Here is a 22713-nt window from a genome sequence, read left to right on the forward strand (position 1 = left end):
ATAGTGTTTCTTTAATCATACCTGCTAAAACGCTGTGTTGCTAAGAAAAACCTATATCTGAGTGCAGGATACAGACACAAAGCTCAGTAGTTCACAATGTGTTTTTGCAGAAGCTAAACAAACTTGAAAAACTGTCAACTGTTGGAAACAATAAAAGCTTTGAACCTAGAAATGTAACATTTAGTTACAAAATAAGACTATGGAACGCCAGGAAAGCCCCATTTAGGATTTGACTATATTGTTTATCTCATTAGTTTATAGTCACTTTAGATTTTCTTTAAAGTGAACCTCCAGACTAAAAATCTACTCAGCAGAACTGAAAAGGCTTGGTGTTTCTTTAACAGTTTCACAGCATCAGAACTTTGTTTCTCTTACCCAAGCCTCATTTTTAGCTGCAAAGTAAAAATCTGCCTGGACATTTTTCCCTGATGTTGTGCAAAACATGATGGGATTTCTGATGTTGTCCTTTTGCTGTTTTGCCTCAAATTTGGTTTTTATTTTGAATTTGAGATTTGAAGCCTAGTGCGCGCAGCTGGTAGGGGTGAGCAAGACACAGGACAGTTGGAACTGTGTCTCATGCTCCCTGTCACCTCCTTTCAACCAAAAAGATGGCTGCCCTCATGAAATCGCAAACATTTGCCTGTTCTTTCAAAACAGTGTGGGTACGAGATTATATTACCAATCTATTTTAATTAGCATAACTAATGTAACTTAATGACAGTATGTTTGTTTAGGCTAAAGTTCCCCTTTAATGAATTGAAAATAATGCAAGGTAACTACTTGAGCTGTCTTTTTTTTTAAGCCAAATACATTTTGGTGTTGTTTGTATTCCAAAGTTATGGCTTGAATACTTTTCTACAACGTTTAAGTCAAGAATACACCAACAGTTCAGTTTGGTTTGGGATGATGGGGAGAAAAATTAAAAATGTTGACCATAACAACCCAAAATAAATAAGCACTCAGGTCACATGGGTGATATTGTTACCGCAGCTTATTGCTAAGAGGCATTTAAACATATTTGCATATTTGTAGAGCTTTTCCAACATGTTGAACACATTGATTGCAGCGCAGGAGATTTGGGCGCAGCCGGCATCACCATAGACTGTAATAGGAATTACAGCTATAGCAGCGCACAGTGAGTAAACGGCACCGTCAGAAGACAGAGCTGAAGTTACTTTTAAAACACTGTAATTCAGCTGGCAGCCGAATTACATCATTCCCCACTATCCACATGGACCTGGAGGGGGAATAGTAATTAACGCTGCCAGGGCTTGTGCAGCAGCAGTAGTATAAGCCATATACCATCTGTATCCTGCGCCCAGGTCTCCCGGCGGTGATTTCATTCGTACGCCTTGCTGCCATAATCAAACAATGTAAATGGGTGGCAGTTTCGACATCTAACAGTCATAATAGCGGAAACTGGTAGACTGATGAGAGAGCAGAGCTCCGTCACTCAAGCAGAGATGCGCATGCATCGGCGCATGTGATCCCTTGTCTAACCCCACCCCCGGACTTGATGCCTTTTAGCGTTAGGCGGTTCTGGGGCTGCCACCTTCCCGACGCCTATCGGCATTAGGCAGTCGGGAAGGGGTTAAGGGAAGCTTGTTGTGAGCGTGGGTTTTGAATGCAGATGGTTAATGACTATTTGCTTGGATAACAAACAAGATTATTACCCAATGCACAACAAATACGGTCAATATTTCAATACACTTTCTTTGGATTTGATGTTTGTATCAAATGTAATGTCCAATTGATGGAAAGTTAGTAGTGTATGGTCACCTTAAAGGTATACTGTAGGGGGGTCGGGGGAAAATGAGCTGAACTTACTCGGGGCTTCTAATGGTCCCCTGCAGACATCCTGTGCCCGCGCAGCCGCTCACCGAAGCTCCGGCCCCGCCTCCGGTTCACTTCTGGAATTTCTGACTTTAAAGTCAGAAAACCACTGCGCCTGCGTTGCCGTGTCCTCAATCCCGCTGATGTCATCAAGAGCGCACAGCGCAGGCCCAGTATGGTCTGTGTCTGCGCAGTACACTCCTGGTGACATCAGCGGGAGCGAGGACACGGCAACGCAGGCGCAGTGGTTTTCTGACTTTAAAGTCAGAAATTCCAGAAGTGAACCAGAGGAGGGGCCGGAGCATTGGGGAGTGGCTGCGCCAACACAGGATGTCTGCGGGGGACCATTAGAAGCCCCGGGTAAGTTCAGCTCATTTTCCCCCGACCCCCCCCCTACAGTATCCCTTTAAGGGCAAAGTGACAAGTGAAACGGACAAAACCTTTTCATTGGTACGTAATATGTTGAGCAACAAAGCAAAAAAGATAAAACGGTAACAATAGGAGTCCAATCTAGTGTATTATTTAGTGTCTTGGACTGGTATCACTAAATAAATTACAGTGATTGGGAACACGCTGGTTCCTGGTTGCCCAAAAGACAACTAGTATTAGCACATGTGAGGAAGTACCATCCCCACTCGGCCTTTGGTGATGTAAGTGTGGTCGCTTCTCCAGGAAAAAAAATTTTTTCCGAATTTAAAAAAAATTAAAATCTAAAATTTGAGCGCCCCCCTCCCCTCCACAACCAGAGTGGAAATACTGGTAACTAGCGAAAGGAGGCACTCAAAAGTTATTAAAAACCCATTAAACAAAGGTGGGTGTTGGCTTACCTTCAATGAGGACAACTGTTGAAAAATGTATGACGGTTTATTATCAAGGACAAACAACAATGCATTTCGATGCCTGAAGTCACTTCTTCAGGTAAATAGAGCAGTTGGGAGCTCGGAGTGCCCGACTTCTGTTAGTAAGTCATATTTACTTTAAGAAGTGGCTTCAGGCCATAAAACGTGTTGTTTGTCCTTTATAATAAACTCTCATAAATGATCGAACAGTCATCATCATTGAAGATAAACCAACGCCTACCTTCTTTATAAACTGTTTTATAATGATTTTATACAATTACTGGGCGCCTCCATTCCCTAGTTACCTTTTAATCCATAGTTAAACACCCGGAAACATGCTTAGTATCTCTAATAAAACCCGGAAGGCGTCTTACCAAGGGCTGAAGCATAGAGTCCACCCACTCACTCAGGCGCTCCCCCAGAGACCCAATGCCAGCCACAATGGGCCTGCCCTCCGGGGGAACGCCTGGCTTGTGGATCTTAGGGAGTTGGTGAAAGACCGGAGTGACGGGATGGGTAATACTCAAATAATCCACCATTTTCTGATCTAAAACTCCCAAACTGCGGCCGAAAGATAGTAGATCCAGGAGCTCCTTCTGGAACAGTGCCTTGGGATCCCCTCTTAGTTTCTGGTAAACAGCGGGATCATTTAGTTGTCTTAATGCTTCGGCTCTATAACTGTCGCTGTCCAGAACGACGACAGCCTCCCCCTTATCGGCACTACGAATGACAATATTTGGGTTATTTTTGAGTTCAAGGAGGGCCTGCCGTTCCTGGTGCGACAGATTAGAGCCACTGAAATTCCGGCTACTCTCCAGCTCAACTAGATACCTCTCCACTAGTGTTGGGCGAACATCTAGATGTTCGGGTTCGGGCCGAACATGGCCGCGATGTTCGGGTGTTCGACCCGAACTCCAAACATAATGGAAGTCAATGGGGACCCGAACTTTTGTGCTTTGTAAAGCCTCCTTACATGCTACATACCCCAAATTTACAGGGTATGTGCACCTTGGGAGTGGGTACAAGAGGAAAAAATATTTTAGCAAAAAGAGCTTATAGTTTTTGAGAAAATGGATTTTAAAGTTTCAAAGGGAAAACTGTCTTTTAAATGCGGGAAATGTCTGTTTTCTTTGCACAGGTAACATGCTTTTTGTCGGCATGCAGTCATAAATGTAATACATATAAGAGGTTCCAGGAAAAGGGACCGGTAACGCTAACCCAGCAGCAGCACACGTGATGGAACAGGAGGAGGGTGGCGCAGGAGGAGAAGGCCACGCTTTGAGACACAACAACCCAGGCCTTGCATGAGGACAAGAAGCGTGCGGATAGCAATTTGCATTTTGTCGCCATGCAGTCATAAATGTAATACAGATGAGAGGTTCTATAAACAGGGACCGGAAACGCTAACCCATCACAGATGTTCATTGTTCATGTTACTTGGTTGGGGTCCGGGAGTGTTGCGTAGTCGTTTCCAATCCAGGATTGATTCATTTTAATTTGAGTCAGACGATCTGCATTTTCTGTGGAGAGGCGGATACGCCGCCGATCTGTGACGATGCCTCCGGCAGCACTGAAACAGCGTTCCGACATAACGCTGGCTGCCGGGCAAGCCAGCACCTCTATTGCGTACATTGCCAGTTTGTGCCAGGTGTCTAGCTTCGATACCCAATAGTTGAAGGGTGCAGATGGATTGTTCAACACAGCTACGCCATCTGACATGTAGTCCTTGACCATCTTTTCCAGGCGATCGGTGTTGGAGGTGGATCTGCACGCTTGCTGTTCTGTGTGCTGCTGCATGGGTGTCAGAAAATTTTCCCACTCCAAGGACACTGCCGATACCATTCCCTTTTGGGCACTAGCTGCGGCTTGTGTTGTTTGCTGCCCTCCTGGTCGTCCTGGGTTTGCGGAAGTCAGTCTGTCGGCGTACAACTGGCTAGAGGAGGGGGAGGATGTCAATCTCCTCTCTAAAGTCTCCACAAGGGCCTGCTGGTATTCTTCCATTTTGACCTGTCTGGCTCTTTCTTCAAGCAGTTTTGGAACATTGTGTTTGTACCGTGGATCCAGAAGGGTATAAACCCAGTAATTGGTGTTGTCCAGAATGCGCACAATGCGTGGGTCGCGTTCAATGCAGTCCTAGGCCGAAGAGGTCATAGCCTAGGGTCACAAAACCTGTTTATTTGGGCAATTTCAATGGTGGCGAGTCTGACGTACATAAATCGCAGCAATGGCCGTTAGCAACGTCTGAATCTCACGAAATGTCTCATGCAGGTAGAAGACATATTGTTAGACTTGGGCTCCAAAGATGGGTTCCCTACATCTCTGCAAACCAGAGTTACAGGGCTCCAAATTTGGTAAAATCCCCCATAGGCTTTCATTGGGCCTCCTATTTACAGTTCCAAAATCTCACATCTTTTCAAAGGGCAATTACTCAGCAGTGGCAAATTTTCTAGCATTGTAGGGACCCTTAGGGGGAACATGACTGGTGAGTTTCGGGCCCCTAGGCCAAAGAGGTCATAGCCTAGGGTCACAAAAACCTGTTTATTTGGGCTATTTCAATGGTAGTGATGGTGACGTACATAAATCGCAGCAATGGCCGTTAGCAAAGTCTGAATCTCACGAAATGTCTCATGCAGGTAGAAGACATATTGTTAGACTTGGATTCCAAAGATGGGGTCCCTACATCTCTGCAAACCAGAGTTACAGGGGTCCAAAATTGGTAAAATCCCCCATAGGATTTCATTGGGCCTCCTATTTACCGTTCCAAAATCTCACACCATTTCAAAGGGCAATGGCTCAGCAGTGGCAAAACTCACCAGTCATGATCCCCCTAAGGGTCCCTACAATGCTAGAAAATTTGGTACTGCTGAGCCATTGCCCTTTGAAAAGATGTGAGATTTTGGAAAGTGAAATAGGGAGGCAATGAAATCCTATGGGGGATTTTACCAATTTTGGACCCCTGTAACTCTGGTTTGCAGAGATGTAGGGACCCCATCTTTGGAATCCAAGTCTAACAATATGTCTTCTACCTGCATGAGACATTTCGTGAGATTCAGACGTTGCTAACGGCCATTGCTGCGATTTATGTACGTCACCATCACTACCATTGAAATAGCCCAAATAAACAGGTTTTTGTGACCCTAGGCTATGACCTCTTCGGCCTAGGGGCCCGAAACTCACCAGTCATGTTCCCCCTAAGGGTCCCTACAATGCTAGAAAATTTGCTACTGCTGAGCCATTGCCCTTTGAAAAGATGTGAGATTTTGGAAAGTGAAATAGGGAGGCAATGAAATCCTATGGGGGATTTTACCAATTTTGGACCCCTGTAACTCTGGTTTGCAGAGATGTAGGGACCCCATCTTTGGAATCCAAGTCTAACAATATGTCTTCTACCTGCATGAGACATTTCGTGAGATTCAGACTTTGCTAACGGCCATTGCTGCGATTTATGTACGTCACCATCACTACCATTGAAATAGCCCAAATAAATAGGTTTTTGTGACCCTAGGCTATGACCTCTTCGGCCTAGGGGCCCGAAACTCTCCAGTCATGTTCCCCCTAAGGGTCCCTACAATGCTAGAAAATTTGCCACTGCTGAGTAATTGCCCTTTGAAAAGATGTGAGATTTTGGAACTGTAAATAGGAGGCCCTATGAAAGCCTATGGGGGATTTTACCAAATTTGGAGCCCTGTAACTCTGGTTTGCAGAGATGTAGGGAACCCATCTTTGGAGCCCAAGTCTAACAATATGTCTTCTACCTGCATGAGACATTTCGTGAGATTCAGACGTTGCTAACGGCCATTGCTGCGATTTATGTACGTCAGACTCGCCACCATTGAAATTGCCCAAATAAACAGGTTTTGTGACCCTAGGCTATGACCTCTTCGGCCTAGGACTGCATTGAACGCGACCCACGCATTGTGCGCATTCTGGACAACACCAATTACTGGGTTTATACTCTTCTGGATCCACGGTACAAACACAATGTTCCAAAACTGCTTGAAGAAAGAGCCAGACAGGTCAAAATGGAAGAATACCAGCAGGCCCTTGTGGAGACTTTAGAGAGGAGATTGACATCCTCCCCCTCCTCTAGCCAGTTGTACGCCGACAGACTGACTTCCGCAAACCCAGGACAACCAGGAGGGCAGCAAACAACACAAGCCGCAGCTAGTGCCTAAAAGGGAATGGTATCGGCAGTGTCCTTGGAGTGGGAAAATTTTCTGACACCCATGCAGCAGCACACAGAACAGCAAGCGTGCAGATCCACCTCCAACACCGATCGCCTGGAGAAGATGGTCAAGGACTACATGTCAGATGGCGTAGCTGTGTTGAACAATCCATCTGCACCCTTCAACTATTGGGTATCGCAGCTAGACACCTGGCACAAACTGGCAATGTACGCAATAGAGGTGCTGGCTTGCCCGGCAGCCAGCGTTATGTCGGAACGCTGTTTCAGTGCTGCCGGAGGCATCGTCACAGATCGGCGGCGTATCCGCCTCTCCACAGAAAATGCAGACCGTCTGACTCAAATTAAAATGAATCAATCCTGGATTGGAAACGACTACGCAACACTCCCGGACCCCAACCAAGTAACATGAACAATGAACATCTGTGATGGGTTAGCGTTTCCGGGCCCTGTTTATTGAACCTCTCATCTGTATTACATTTATGACTGCATGGCGACAAAATGCAAATTGCTATCCGCACGCTTCTTGTCCTCATGCAAGGCCTGGGATGTTGTGTCTCAAAGCGTGGCCTTCTCCTCCTGCGCCACCCTCCTCCTGTTCCATCACGTGTGCTGCTGCTGGGTTAGCGTTACCGGTCCCTTTTCCTGGAACCTCTTATATGTATTACATTTATGACTGCATGCCGACAAAAAGCATGTTACCTGTGCAAAGAAAACAGACATTTCCCGCATTTAAAAGACAATTTTCCCTTTGAAACTTTAAAATCGATTTTCTCAAAAACTATAAGCTCTTTTTGCTAAAAAATTTTTCCTCTTGTACCCACTCCCAAGGTGCACATACCCTGTAAATTTGGGGTATGTAGCATATAAGGAGGCTTTACAAAGCACGAAAGTTCGGGTCCCCATTGACTTCCATTATGTTCGGAGTTCGGCCCGAACCCGAACATCTAGATGTTCGCCCAACACTACACCTGACCCGTTCGGCCAATCACAGCGCTAGGCGAACGTTCGGGTAACGTTCGGCCATGCGCTCTTAGTTCGGCCGAACACCATCAGGTGTTCGGCCGAACCCGAACATCACCCGAACAGGGTGATGTTCTGCAGAACCCGAACAGTGGCGAACACTGTTCGCCCAACACTACTCTCCACCAGCTCCTAAAAGGTCTCAACATGGTGAGTTCTACTGGTTAATGGATAGAAATCAGGGTTACGGGTCTGGACTGGCTTAACATCATCAAGGGAGATTATTCCAGTACTCTCAGATGCCAGATGATCCAAAGCCCATCTAGCATTTGTTTCCTCAAAATCTCCAATATCAGTAGCGCCAATCCCTGCCCCCTGTTCACCAGTTCTATCCACATTTGAATCGGAAAAATGTTTCCGTAGCAGAAGACTCCGCACAAACCTATTTACATCTACAATAGTGTCAAACACATCCATGTGATTGGTCGGTGCAAATGAAAGACCTCTGCCCAAAATACGTTTTTCCACTTCAGAAAGCACATGACGGGAAAGGTTAACTACACTGAGCTTCACTTCAGCTATGATTAAGGACCAGTAGGTCTGAAACATGTCAGCTGGAGATGCGTGATAGTGTGTGCTGATTTTTTGGATACGTCCACAATAAAGGACTTCGTTTAGGACAACGTGCAGGCCTTCCCCCCCCCCCCCTTTTTTCAGTATTAATCCATAGTTAACGGAGTTATGCTGGTCACAATAGTGAACACTAAAATCACTGAAGAATTGTGGAACATGTCATCTCAAGTTCAAATACAGAACTACTAAATTGATGACTCTATCAGCAATTCCATTTGGGTGTCACACTGAGTGTGCCAGCAGATTAATAATAATTAAAGCACCACTATTGTGAAAAAAGTAGGCAGTTCAAATCTGACAGAACCAACAGGTTTTAGACTAGTCCATCTGCTCATGGGTAATTCTCAGGGTTTTCTCTGTTTTCAACAGCATTTCCTGAACAGCAGTTTAACTGCCAAAATAGTAAGACACCTGCCAGCCTCCCTACTCACTTGCACACTATTTTGTCAGTTAGACTTTGCTGTTTCCTGCTGTTCAGGAAATGCTGTTGAAAACAAAGAAAACCCTGGTAATCCCCCATGAGGAGATGAACTAGTCCAAAACCTGTTGGTTCTGTCAGATTTTAACAGCCTACTTTTTTCGAGGATAGTGGTCCTTTAAAAATGAGCTGTTGGACAGCTCACCATAGTAATCAGCCATAAATTAAAGTAAATGTAAAGGCAAAATAAAACAAGTCAGATACTTACCTATAGACAGGGAAGGTTTTAGATGACTATAGAGCCTTCCCCGTCCTCTCTTGTACCCTCGTTCCAGCACCGTTACTACTGTTTAATTTGCTGCCTCGGGAGGCTTCGGAAGCACTCGTGTATCTGAATGCTTACAAGGACTGGTGGCTCCATCCTGCGCATGCACGTGCTCACGCATGTGCAGTATGGAGCTGACTGTCTTTGGAAACGCTTGGTGTCGCGAGTGCCTCCGAAGCCTCCCGAGGGCTCACAGATGTGTATTCAACCAATTGGTCGAGTACACACAACGGGGGTGATAATGCTGGAACAAGGGGAGCAAGAGAAGACAGGGAAGGATCCAGAGCCTTCCTTGACCATAAGTAAGTAGCTGACTTTTTTTTTGCCTTTACATTTACTATTGACACATTCCCATGACAGTGCCTCAGTGCAAGAGTAAAATATCATCATCCCCAATGATAAAATATGTGATCCATCCTGAAAAAAAATATGCCAAATGTTAATCAAAAGTGCTATCAATAAAGTGCAAGTACTTGGAGCAATAAACTATCATAATATACTAGTAGGCCCAGCCCATTTAAAAACGGGCTCTAAGTCTACGGCTGCCGCCGCCAGTGCGCATGCATGCTGCGCACGCAACCACCGCAGGCCCGTGCCCATCCACTTCGCCCGCACCCGCTCAACTCGCTCGCCCGTCCAGCTCCCTGGTCCCAGCTATCCGTTACTGCGCACATGCGCAGTAACAAAAATCCTGGGACACGGACAAAACTGCTGGACGCAGCGACAGTTAGCTTTTAGGTAGGATTTACCTCATACGTTAATTGATAGGAAATCTAAACCAAAACCTATCATGATGGCCTCTTAATAAGAAATAACAATATTCTTTCTTATCCTGGTCTCTAGTGGGGAGAGAGAGGAAGAGAGAGATACAGCGGATCCCACACACTGTTGGTTAAAGTGAGGCGTCACACTGCATCTTTTATGTTATTGTTCAGCACTATATTAACACTATTTTTGCTGTAGCACTAAGTGACTTTTCCTGTATTGTCAGGTGAATCTGCCACTACTTTTAATTTATAGATAATAGTGTGTATACTTAGTGGTATGCATTATTGATGACATAGGAAGGGGCAAAGGGGGTGCCATCCGAGGTCAGGAGATGTGAAGGGGAACTTCGTTTAGTGCAGTTAAGCAGGGAACCAGTGAGTGTTTGCAATCGATAAGATCACACACCAGTATGATTAAGTGGTTGCTGGTGCTTCAACCAAATTGGCAGGAATATCAGGAAATTGTGAAGAAGGTTCCACACACAGGCAATTTTTTCAGGAACTATGCAATTTTACTGTCCCATCACGCACAAAAAGCAGTATCTGACCTTTATCACCATCGATCATTTCAGGGCCAATCCAGTCCTCCTTGTCAAGACATAGGGCAGACGAGAACAAAGGGGAAGGGATTGACCAGTGAGTGTTTGGGGACACCAACCTGTCTGCCACAGCTAACCTCCATCCAATTCAACTCAATTGCTTTTAGAATTTGCGATGGTGAATTTTAGGTATAGTTTGAGTTTAACCCCTTGGACTAACCATCAAGCAGTGGCGAATAGAGTACTGGTTAAGGGCGCTGCCTTTGACATGGGAGACCAGGGTTCGAATCCTGGCTAGGGTCAGTATCTATTTAGTAAGGAGTTCAAGGCAAGACTCCCTAACACTGCAGGGTGGCTTCCTGAGCGCGTCCCAGTGGCTGCAGCTCTTGAGCGCTTTGAGTCTGACAGGAGAAAAGCGCTATATAAATGTTCAGATTATTATTATCAAATCCCTTGTTCAGATCCTTCACCTGATAGTCATATCTGCTAGATTAATTCTCCCCTCTGGAGGTGGAGTGTTGCATCTCTGAATGATCATACACTCTTGGCGTGTGGCCAGGATGCCAGCTTATCCACTGTGTAGTAGAGTTGCACGGGAGGAAGCATGGCAATCAAACTGGTGAAACCTTGTCTTGTGTGAAACCAGGCTAGCTGAAGGTAAATCTGAAGAAAAATGTGTTCACAGGAGCTGAAGCAGTTAAAAGAGCACTATGGTGAAAAATTGTAAAATTGAAAATATGTGCAAACATATACAAATACCGTATATACTCGCATACAAGCCAAATTTTTGACCCCCAAAAAGGGGGCCAAAAGTTGGGGGGTCAGCTTGTATGCGAGTCTTGGTGGTCCGCTGCCCCCCGCTCCCCCCGCGGCTGCTATTACCTGGTCAGCCAGCAGCCGCTTCCTCTAATCCGCGTTCTCTTCATGCATATACGGCAAGTGTTTCACAGCAGCGCACCCGGCGCTGCTGCTGTGACGAGGCAGGAAAGAGCGGTTCCCCTGGTAACAGCGATACAAATCGCCGATACAGGAAGCCGCGCTCTTTCACGCCTCCTGCCTCGTCACAGCAGCAGCGCCGGGCGCGCTGCTGTGAAACACTTGCCGTATATGCATGAAGAGGGGAACGCGGATTAGAGGAAGCGGCTGCTGGCTGACCAGGTAATAGCAGCACTGGCCGCGGTCTTGGGAGTTGCGCTATACAGGGGCACTATACTGGGGCACTATTCTAGCTATGTAATCAATAATACCCCAAGAGGCAAAAAAGGAACTGCGCTCCACAGCACTTAGATAGGATCTGTATAAATGTATATAGCACCAATGTCACACAACACTTAGATAGGATCTGTATAATTGTATATAGCACCAATGTCACCAATTTAGGGGATCCGCAGACTTTGTTCGAGTACACACACTCTTCCGTTAGAATCCAGCCAGAAAAAAAGTTGCGATCACAGTCCTGATCTCTCAGCATGAGTATAGGACTTCCCTGAAAAGAATCCAAATATAGTGCAGTATTGTTTTCAATGAACCACCCAGTGATTTACTTCACACAGCTGTGTAAGAGATAGCCTCCACCACAATACAGAGGAAACAGGGGGGGGTATTTTTTCACCCCCTTCGTGAGTCTCACTCACCAGAATTTTTCTTGTATTCCAACATATAAACCCTCCAACCTGGGCAACAACTGTATAGGACCTTGAAATATAAAAAGCGGGGCTCGCATAGCATAAAAAACCTTTTAAATTTATTGCTAAAAGCCTTGTATAAAATATGCGTACCAGATTGAAGTTTCACAAGCACTTATCTATGGTGCCAGCACCACCGCGGTCGGATCTCTGCTGCACGCCACAGTCCCCGCTTGGATCACTTGCTCCTTCCGTCCCTCGTGACTCCTTAGCTCCGCCCTACGCGTTTCGTCATTTGACTCATCGGGGCATCTGGCTCATCAGGGATGCCCCTGATGAGTCAAATGACGAAACGCGTAGGGCGGAGCTAAGGAGTCACGAGGGACGGAAGGAGGAAGTGATCCAAGCGGGGACTGTGGCGTGCAGCGGAGATCCGACCGCGGCGGTGCTGGCACCATAGATTAGCGTTCATTGAAAACAATACTGCACTATATTTGGATTCTTTTCAGGGAAGTCCTATACTCATGCAGAGAGATAAGGACTGTGATCGCAACTTTTTTTCTGGCTGTATTCTAGCTATACTGGGGCACTACCTACCAATACTGGGCACTATACTGGACACTACCTACCTATACTGGGCACTATACTAGCTATACTGGGGCACTACCTACCTATACTGGCCACTATACTAGCTATACTGGCTATACTAGGCACTATACTAGTTATACTGGGGAACTATACTGGCTATACTAGGCACTATACTAGCTATATTGGGGCACTCTACTAGCTATACTGGGGCACTCTACTAGCTATACTGGGCACTATACTAGCTATACTGTGCACTTTACTAGATATACTGGACACTACCTACCTATACTGGGCACTATACTAGCTATACTGGGGCACTATACTAGCTATACTGGGCACGTTACTAGCTATACTGGGCACTATACTAGCTATACTGGGCACTATACTAGCTATACTGGGACACACTGGGGGGATCACGCGCCCTGCACCAGTCCAGCATTTCCTACCCCCGGCTTATATGGGGGTCCATTTTTCCTGGTTTTTTAGGTAAAAGTTGGGGAGTTGGCTTATATGCGAGTATATACGGTAAGTTCATTTTTTCCTGAGTAAAATGAGCGATAAATGACTTTTCTCCTATCTTGCTGTCACTTACAGTAGGTAGTAGAAATCAGACAGAAGCAACAGGTTTTGGACTAGTTTATTCCTTCATAGGGGATTCTCAGGGATTTATTTATTTTCAAAAGCACCTAGTGAATGGCAGTTGCTCTGTCCAACTGCCAAAAAAACTGTGTAGCGAGCAAGGAGGCTGGCCAGCATCATTGCTTAAAGGAATACTTAAGTCAAAAAAAAAAATGACATTTACTCACCTGGGGCATCCCTCAGCACCCCGAAGCTGGATGGTGCCCTCGCAGCCCCGCTCCGATCGTCCTGTCCCCGCCGGCGGCTACTTCCGGTTCGGCGACAGCCGCCGACAGGCTGGGAACGCGGCTGATTTTCCGCGTTCCCAGCCGCTGCTATCACTCTCTATGCTGCTATAGCGTATATATAGACGCTATAGCAGCATAGAAAGTGATAGCAGCGGCTGGGAACGCGGAAAATCAGCCGCGTTCCCAGCCTGTCGGCGGCTGTCGCCGAACCGGAAGTAGCCGCCGGCGGGGACAGGACGATCGGAGCGGGGCTGCGAGGGCACAATCCAGCTTCGGGGTGCTGAGGGATGCCCCAGGTGAGTAAATGTCATTTTTTTTTTTTGACTTAAGTATTCCTTTAAATCCATTTTAGGGAATATCTTTATAAAGAATAAAAGCCTTGCTGAGAATCCCCTGTGAAGAGATGGACTAGTCCAAAACCTTCTATCAGATTTCTAATAACTACTGTAAGTGACAGCAACATAGGAGAAAAGTAATTTATGGCTCATTTTACTCTGGCAAAAAACGTACTTGTTATTTGTTTGTTTGCACATTTTTTATATTTTACAATTTTTCGTTATAGTGCCCCTTTAACAAGCTTTATTCGTGGAGCATTGAGGACTGGAACCCACTAAAGCGATTTTGTGAGCGTTAAAGGAGCGATTCAAACCACTAGCAATTTCCCTAAACGCTCAGCTAATGTTAATGGATGGGCCAAATTCCACTGGAGTGATTGCGATTACCAAAATCGCAAACGCAGAACATGCAGCATCTTTAGCATTTAGCAATTAGCGTTTCTGCAATTTAAAGTATATAAACGCTGGTATAATCGCTCGTCAAAACCTACAAAGATCGATTTTGCTTGCGGTTTTACATTAGTGCACACTGTAAATAAGTTAATTGAAAGGACCAATCAGATTTAAAAACGCTAATCACTACACAATCGCTGCCAAAAAAAGGACACTTTTTAAAAACGCTACCAAAATCGGCCATGAAATCGCTTACAAACCTATAGGGTTCTTATGCGTTAGCCGGGTGCATCCGGCAGGTGGCGCTGTTGTTGCTAATTTCAATCATACAAGCTTCGCATAACAAAACTGTGATTGTAACCGCCGCGGGTGGTGCTAATTGTATTACTAGTTGACGTAACAATATGTCTATTAAAAAAAAGTGAGTTAAATGACAAATAAGCCGGCGGCTTCGTGTCTCGCTGTCCTCCCCCCTTGCCCTCTCTCCTATAGAACACTGGCAGCCCCGGGGATACTCGTGTCCCCCCAGAGTCGTTTGTCGCAATAAAACAAGCAGGATTCCCTGCCGCGACAAACGACTCTGAGGGGACACGCATGCCCCCCCCCCCCCCCCCAGTGTTCTATAGGAGAGAGGACAAGGGGGGAGGACAGCGAGACACGAAGCCGGCAGCTTATCTGTCATTTAACTCACTTATTTTTAATAGACATATTGTTACGTCAACTAGTAATACAATCAGCACCACTTGCGGCGGTTACAATCACAGTTTTGTTACGTAAAGCTTGTATGATTGAAATTAGCAACAGCGCCACCTGCCGGATGCACCCGGCTAACGGATAAGTACCCAAACCACTCATACAAAACGCTAGCGATTGCGATTAGCGATAGCATTTTGTAGTGGGTTCCAGGCTTTACTGCTTGTCTTATGCATCCAAATTGTATGCAACTTGGAATTGTGCCAGTCAGATTCCCTTTCTGCTGGTTCAATCCCAACTGTTGTCCAGTATGATCTGCATTTTATTGATCATCTGTGCTGTGCATATCTAAGGAGGGTGGTACACAAGCTGAACTAACTGGTAAGTTGGCAGCCTTCACCAATTGACATATGGGCCCATAAGCAATTCACTTTTTCTCCTGAGTTTTCTTATAGGTGATATTTTTACACTTTAGGCCTTAATTCACTAAGTTTAACTCCTGTCTTTAATAACTCTTCTGAGCTGTTTTACAGTTATCACCATGGTGATATAATTGTGATAACTGTAAAACAGCTCAGAAGAGTTATTAAAGACAGGAGTTAAGCTTAGTGAATTGAGGCCATTATTGTCTTAAAATGCTTTTTAACCACTTGGTGACCGCAGTGTTAAACCCCCCTAAAGACCAGGCTCTTTTTGGCTGAACTGGGCTTTTCAGCCTCCTGCAGAGCCCAGCTAATAAGTATGGCGATCGGACTTGGCTCCTATTTTTGTCCCTAAGGGGACATGCTGCCGGAGGGGTCCGATTGCTCCTGTCACATTTTTTTTTTCTTAGCCTGTATTAGGCTCTCTCTCTCTCTCTCCCCCTCCCTCCTCCCTTCCCTCCTCTCCTCCGTGCTTTACACTGAACAGGACGGCGATCCGTCCTGTTCCGCCTCTCATAGGCATCAGCCTATGAGAGGTCGGCGATCCCCGGCCAATCAGAGGCCGGGGATCGCCGATCTTGTACAGCGCTGCTGGAGACCGCAGCGCAGTACGCTTGTCAAGGGCGCCTCTAGCCATTTTGTCACTCCAGGCGAGAAAGTCTGTGGCGCCCCCACCCCCATGGCGCCCTTCCATGAAACGAATCGTAATGCAGCAGCATTTCACCATGAAATAATCATAATGCGGCAGCGTTTTTCATCAGAAAATTTGCAATGTGTGCAGTGTTTTACTAGAAAATACACGTAATGGAAGGCTGCAGAAGTGAGCTTACGGGCTGAAGGCCAGTGAACTGATGTGGCGTCTATAAGATGCCGCAAGCCTGTTCACCACCTGGGGACACAACATCTGGTGGGGGGGGGGGGTGGAGGGTGTGACCACTGTCCCCCCTGCACAGCACTCATGACCGCCTGGTCGGCCCGGCACCCTCTACAATGTGTCAGAAGGAGGCACAAAGGGGGACAGAAGGAGTCACAGGGGGACTAAAGCAGGCAAACGGGGACAGAAGGAGGCACAAAGGGGCACAGGGGGGCAGAGGAAGGTGCAGGGGACAGAGGTGGCACATGGGGACTGAGGAGGCACATGGAGACAGAAGGAGGAACAAATGGATACAGAAGGAGGCACAGGAGGACAGAAGGAGGCAGAGTGGGACTGAAGGAGGAACAGGAGGGCAGAGGTAGCATAAGGTGACAAATAAAGGCAAAGGAGACATAAGGAGGCACAGGGGGACAGAAGGAGGCACAAAGGGCACAGAAGGAGGCAGAGATGGCACAAAGGATGAAAGAAGGATGCACAAGGCACAGAAGTGTCAGTTGCCTGCAACTTACGCTAAGTAGATGCAGCAGAAGCTAGTAATAGAACACCCACAGGGGTGTGACTTAATTTTGGGTGGGGCTTCATTTGGGGCGGGCCTTAATCCAGCAACATGGCGCCCCTCAGGACCAATGGCACTCCAGGCAATGGCCTGTAATGCCTATGCCTAGAGGCGCCCCTGACGCTTGAAAACAAAGGGGATTTAATTCCCCTTTCTTTTACAAGCAGCCTGCTAGCCGTGATCGGCAGCTAGCACGCTATTCACGGAACTCCGCTCCGCGAACGGGCAGGGAACGATCATGCATGCGCGCAGTCGTTCCCTGGGAAACTGCAGCCCCAGGACTTGACGCTAATTGGCAGTAGGCGGTCCTGGGGCTGCTGCCGCGGTCACGCCCATTAAACCACCAACAAGCAAGAAAATACTCCACCATTACACCAACTTTTAGGTACCTTTTCAGTTGTAAAATACTTAAAAGTTAATTTAAAGAGAAGATGAAAATTATCTCTTAGGAGATAATTCAGGAGAAAAAAATGCATTGCATATGGGCAATGGTGTAGAATGTGACTGGTGTTTTTTACTTTAGAAGCAAGTGCATGCAAAAATAAGAACATGACAAGAATAACACCATTAAAACTTTATTTATAAAAACTCTGCAAATAAAAACCAAAACAAGACAATATATTCCAGTTCAAGTATTTCAAACAAAATATGGATGGAGTTTTTTTTTGTACAAATATATTTGTTTTATAAAAATGTTCTGTGTGCTAGACTATTTCAGAAAATCCCAGTTGAAGTGATCACTTTTACTGTAAAAATGGCAGAGTAGAATAATTTTTGGGATAAAGTGCTGCTTAGTCTGACATTTCCACACAGTTCACAGTTTCCTGTCTTACTTTGGATGTCTGGGTAATATTGTAAACGACAACCAATGCAAAATTTAATGTACCTGTTAATTATTTTCCAATCGTGTTGGTCATTTTTTATTAAAAAAGAAAATAAGTGGAAAAACTTTTCATAACTGTGCTGCAAGCAATTAACGTGTAGGACCCTGTTCTTTGTTCATGGTACATTCAGAGAAAAGGTAAGGAGCACGTGCCTTTCTAACATCCTGTTAACCCATAAAAAGGGAGCTGTACTGTGACAATTAGACAAAATCTACCATAAAATATCATAGACGTGTCAATAAAATATCCATTGTTATTTGAAGAAGTCTGTGCATGGCCTAGCATTCACCCCTACAACCCCTGCCATTGCAGGGGGGCCCAGAGGCTAAGGGGAGTCCTCTTCCTACCTCTCCCCAACTGCAAGTGCAGCCAATTGGCAAAGAAACCTTCCCATCAGTGGCGTAGCTAGAGATCATAGGGCCCCATAGCAAAACATTCATGGGGCCCTCAGATGGAGGCACTCTTAAGCTATGCCCCCTGCCTCTACCCTATGGATGTGAGTTAATTGAGCAATTTACATTATCATACAATCAATATTGCACATAATTCATGTCCACTAAGACAAAGCCAGAGCTAGGAATAACACAAAAAAGTTAGTAGTGAATACATTAAGTACCCACCGGGCCCCCTATGCTCCAGGGCCCCATAGCAGCTGCTATGGCTGCCATGGCTATTGCCATGCCCCTGCTTCCCATTCATTCACAAAAACTTTGTGCAGAAGCGTGTGGAATTATTTCATGCTTCCAGATGCTGCTTCACAGCAGAACACACTCTGCTGCAATTTGCCGACTACCAATCCTGTTAGGTTTGGGGACAAAGGTGGCCTCACGCTAACATTTTTGCAGAGAGGCCTTATTAAAGAAAACCTGTAACTACAAAAAGTTCTCCTGGGTGGTACTCACCTCGGTAGGGGGAAGCCTCCGGATCCGATCGAGGCTTTCCCCGTCCTCCTGGGTCCCACGCCGGTCTCCGTTAGGAGATAGGCGGAAATACCCGATCACTGTTGGCCCGCTCTACTGCGCAGGCGCAAGTCTCCTGCGCCTGCATAGTAGAGCGGGCCAACAGTGATCGGGTATTTCCGCCTATCTCCGTATGGTTTGTCGCAACAGCACCCCCGCTGGAGCCAGGATAGGTAAATAAATTAGCGCTTGTCAGGCTTGTTGAGGGAGGATTCCGGGACTCTTCGGGGGAGCCAGCGCTGGACTGCCTGCAGCTACAGGGGAGGGGGAAGCCTCATTGGGACCCTGAGGCTTCCCCCTCCCGAGGTGAGTACCCCCCAATGGAACTTTTTTTTGGTTACAGAGTCTCTTTAAGTCTAGTTATGCCCCTGAGTTTGTGACTAAACTTTGTACATGGTATGCAATATTATTCCAGGAAAGAATGTGTTTAGCCAACTGCATGGACTTTTTTTATTATATAAATTGCAATGTATTATTTACACTAGTACAAAGCATTTCTTGCCAAAATGTCTGTATTTTGGTGAGTTTAATTCAATATAAGCCTAAAAAAAATGCATAGAAGTACAATACATGTTGCATGTGTGTGATGTTTCCCGCAATAGCTAATCCAATCAATTTCCCTGACACAGGATGCCATCACATAATGAATGAAGTAGAGAGGCATGTACAATAGCACACATAGGCCTCGATTCATCATTCTCTTTGAGATAACTTTTTCCAGTTTGTTAAATTACCGAATTCGAAGTTTAGCGATTTCTAGTTGTATTCATCAAGGTTTTTCCTCATTCGGTGTGAATTCGATAACAATTCGGTAACCATTCGGTAACGTGTTGATATTTCCATTTTACAATGGTACTTTAACACAAGGCCATAGGATTCCCATGGAATTGTGGGTAAAAGGCAGTCCTTTGAGCACTACGTAGCAACATTCTGAATAGGGCTTTACACCTGGACCAGGATTCTGAAAGTGGTTGGGACAATCCCACAATTTGATAGGAGCCTTTTCTAAGAAATTATAGTGCAGCTAGCAAATTAGTTAACCCTGACACTGCCTGTGTTCTCTTACAAGATGATTCAAGAGAAATGCAGATGTCGTGTTATAGCAAATAAATCTATTCTCTTACAAATTTATATGGTTGCAGACCTTATTCTTGCCCTTCTGCGCCTTTGAATCACTCTCAGCTGATACATAACCACTTCAAATGGCTCCATCTTCTCTGTCAGCAATGATCTGACAGGAATAACGACAGAGCAGTGAAGGAGATAACTAATCCTAAATGTAACGCTAAACCACGCCCACTTTCTTTTTCATGAATTGCACTTTATTCCGTTTTAGCGAATCGTTACCGAATCGTTACCGAATGTTCGCTAACAGCTGTAGATAACTTTGATGAATCCTGAAATGAAGTTAACAAATTCGGTATTTTACCAAACTGTTGTTAACAAATTTGCTAAGTGTTGATGAATCGAGGCCATACTCATTGCTGAATGAACACATACATCACCTCTAGATTTATATGCAATGCTCCATTTTAAATAAAACAATAATAGTTGTGTTACAAGTAAGATCTCCCTGCTCAAAAAGAATTTAAAGGACAACTGAAGAGAGAGGTATATAGAGGCTGACATGTTTACGTCCTTTTAAGCAATACCAATTGCCTGACAGCCCTTCTGACCCTCTACCTCTAATACTTTTAGCCATAGACCCTGAACAAGCATGCAGCAGATCAGGTGTTCGACATTATTGTCAGATCTGACATATTAGCTGCATCATGCTTGTTTCTGGTGTTATTCAGGCAGTTCTGCAGCCAAACAGACCAGCAGGACTGCCAGGCAATTGGTATTGTTTAAAAGGAAATAAACATGGCAGCCTCCATAGTCTTCTCACTTCAGTTGTCCTTTTAGGATACTTTCACAGTGGGACATTGCGTTTTGATGCGACGTTAAAGTCGCAACGCAAACTAACAATGCAACGTCCCAAAAATCTCACAACACAACTCTATGGCCTGTTATGCTTCCAGGTCATTACTGAGCATGTGCAAACAGTCCAACGCAGTTAATAACGTGTATAACGCACAGCATGCAGCACTTTCTAATAATGCTACACGTTACACACAAACGCAACGTGTGCACTGTGAATGTTGCACAGACTTTAGTATTGCTGTGCGTTAGTCCACGTTAAAACAGTTTCTAACGTGCGACTTTAACGTCGCACTGTGAAAGAGACCTAAAGCATGCCTGACTGAGACAAAGCTATCTAAAGTAAGCATGGAGGTTTGCTCATGCTCACACCTTAAAAACATTAGACTTTTGGCTAGTCAAATTGTGAGACAGGAAGAGGAAGACTTTCTGTGATGTTCCTTCCCATTACACTGCTATTCCCTCCTCTTGCCCACCTAATCTACTCACCTTCAGTCGAGGAGATATGAGGAGGAGTGATCGTGGGGGCTGGGGGGAACAAGGAAAGAAACGGACAAAACACAAAGGTATCTGGCTCCAGCATGAATATACCTCTGTGCTTAGCTTACATAGCTTTGCTTTCGGTCAGGTAGCCTTTAAACACATATTTACAACGTATCACTTCTCCAATTTGGAAACTATTGTTGTACCTTGGCCTTATATATCGCTATCCCATATAATGTATGTATTACAAAACAAATGAATCCCCGTTAATGGTAGCAAAAATAATTCTGTAATGTAAATGAAAAATATGATGTAAAACAAAATGTACAACTGCATAAAAAATTCCAACTACAGTACGGTATCTAAAAAAAAAAACTCCAGAAAATGGTAGCAAAGATCCCCAGACCAGCTAGTCAAGTTTTATGTACATAACAACATCATAACTATACCAAAAACTGCCCGGCAGTTTGATAAAATATTTTATGCTATTTTAGCAAAAGAAAAACTCTTTGGAGGTTTGTACAAAACATTCTAAAAAACAAAACAAAAAGAAAGGTTTCAGCTAATTTAGTTGAGTAGTCTCTGCAATTTCATCTTCCGTTTTCTCAAGTTTTGTATATTTTCTCTTGAAAAAGCCAAGCTAAGAAGGAAAAACAGGAAAAATTTGAATGAAAAGTGCAAAGAAAGATTCTTTTAAAAATATATTTTTTTTTTATGGCTTTCGTTTGAAATGTAACGGTTTATTATTAGATACAATGTAATACTATTTTATAAACACACTTCATTCAAAAAGACTAAACAGAACAAAATAATAATTGATCAATCAGATGTTAAGAAATACACATTGGTAGTCTGTATAAAATCACAATAACAGCAATATAAGCACTAGAGTGCCAAAATATAGAGTTTTCTAAAACCCTGGAACATCAGTGTGGGGCAAATAAAAGTGCCTGTTGTTTATTCAGTGAAATGCTAAGTGGGAAAATTTGGATAAAAAAAATTTATACGTCCGACCAGAAAGACTGAACTATGGGTCAGTTCCAAAAAACATTTATGAGGGATCCAAGTTTACCACAGCAACGGGAACAAAGGAAAAAAGAAGTCGGGGAAAATACGATGAAGGTGAGCGGGTTTGTATTACCATGTGAATAATAATTTAATGAAGGTGATCTTCTAGATGTTGAAAGAGGAGGTAGAAGCAACATTACTCCAAAGTCACAATATAATACAATAACATTTCTATAGCGCTTTTTTCCCGTAGGACTCAAAACACTTAGGCTCTCTCATATTCAGTAATTGGTAGTAGGATGAAGTATTCACACAACTAAAGTTATATTTCTGCAAATGCCAAACTGAACAGGTGGGTTTTCAGTCTGGATTTAAACACGTCCAGGGAAGGAGCTGTCCTGATCTGTTGAGGTAAGGAGTTCTAAAATGTAGGGGCAGCATGACAGAAGGCTCTGGGACCAAAAGTTTCCAAGTGGACTCTGGGTATGACTAGATGATTAGAACCTGTGGATCTGAGAATGTGGGGATTGCTACGCAGCTGCAACATATCTTTCATGTATCCAGGGCCTAGATTATTCAGAGATTTAAATGTCAGATCCCTTTCATC

General features: G+C 44.8%; 1 protein-coding gene across 1 annotated transcript in view; it reads right to left on the reverse strand.

Annotated features, from left to right (window-relative positions):
• Positions 1–17414: 17414 nt before the first annotated feature.
• Positions 17415–22713, reverse strand: part of ITGA2 (integrin subunit alpha 2) — a 192287-nt gene continuing 186988 nt past the window's right edge. The window contains exon 30 of the mRNA XM_068249456.1: positions 17415–21738. Coding sequence (XP_068105557.1) covers positions 21661–21738 — 78 coding nt within the window. The 3' untranslated portion in view covers positions 17415–21660. The remainder of the gene's footprint in view (positions 21739–22713) is intronic.

This window comes from Hyperolius riggenbachi, chromosome 1 (assembly GCF_040937935.1).
Source record: "Hyperolius riggenbachi isolate aHypRig1 chromosome 1, aHypRig1.pri, whole genome shotgun sequence".
Lineage (NCBI taxonomy): Eukaryota > Metazoa > Chordata > Amphibia > Anura > Hyperoliidae > Hyperolius > Hyperolius riggenbachi.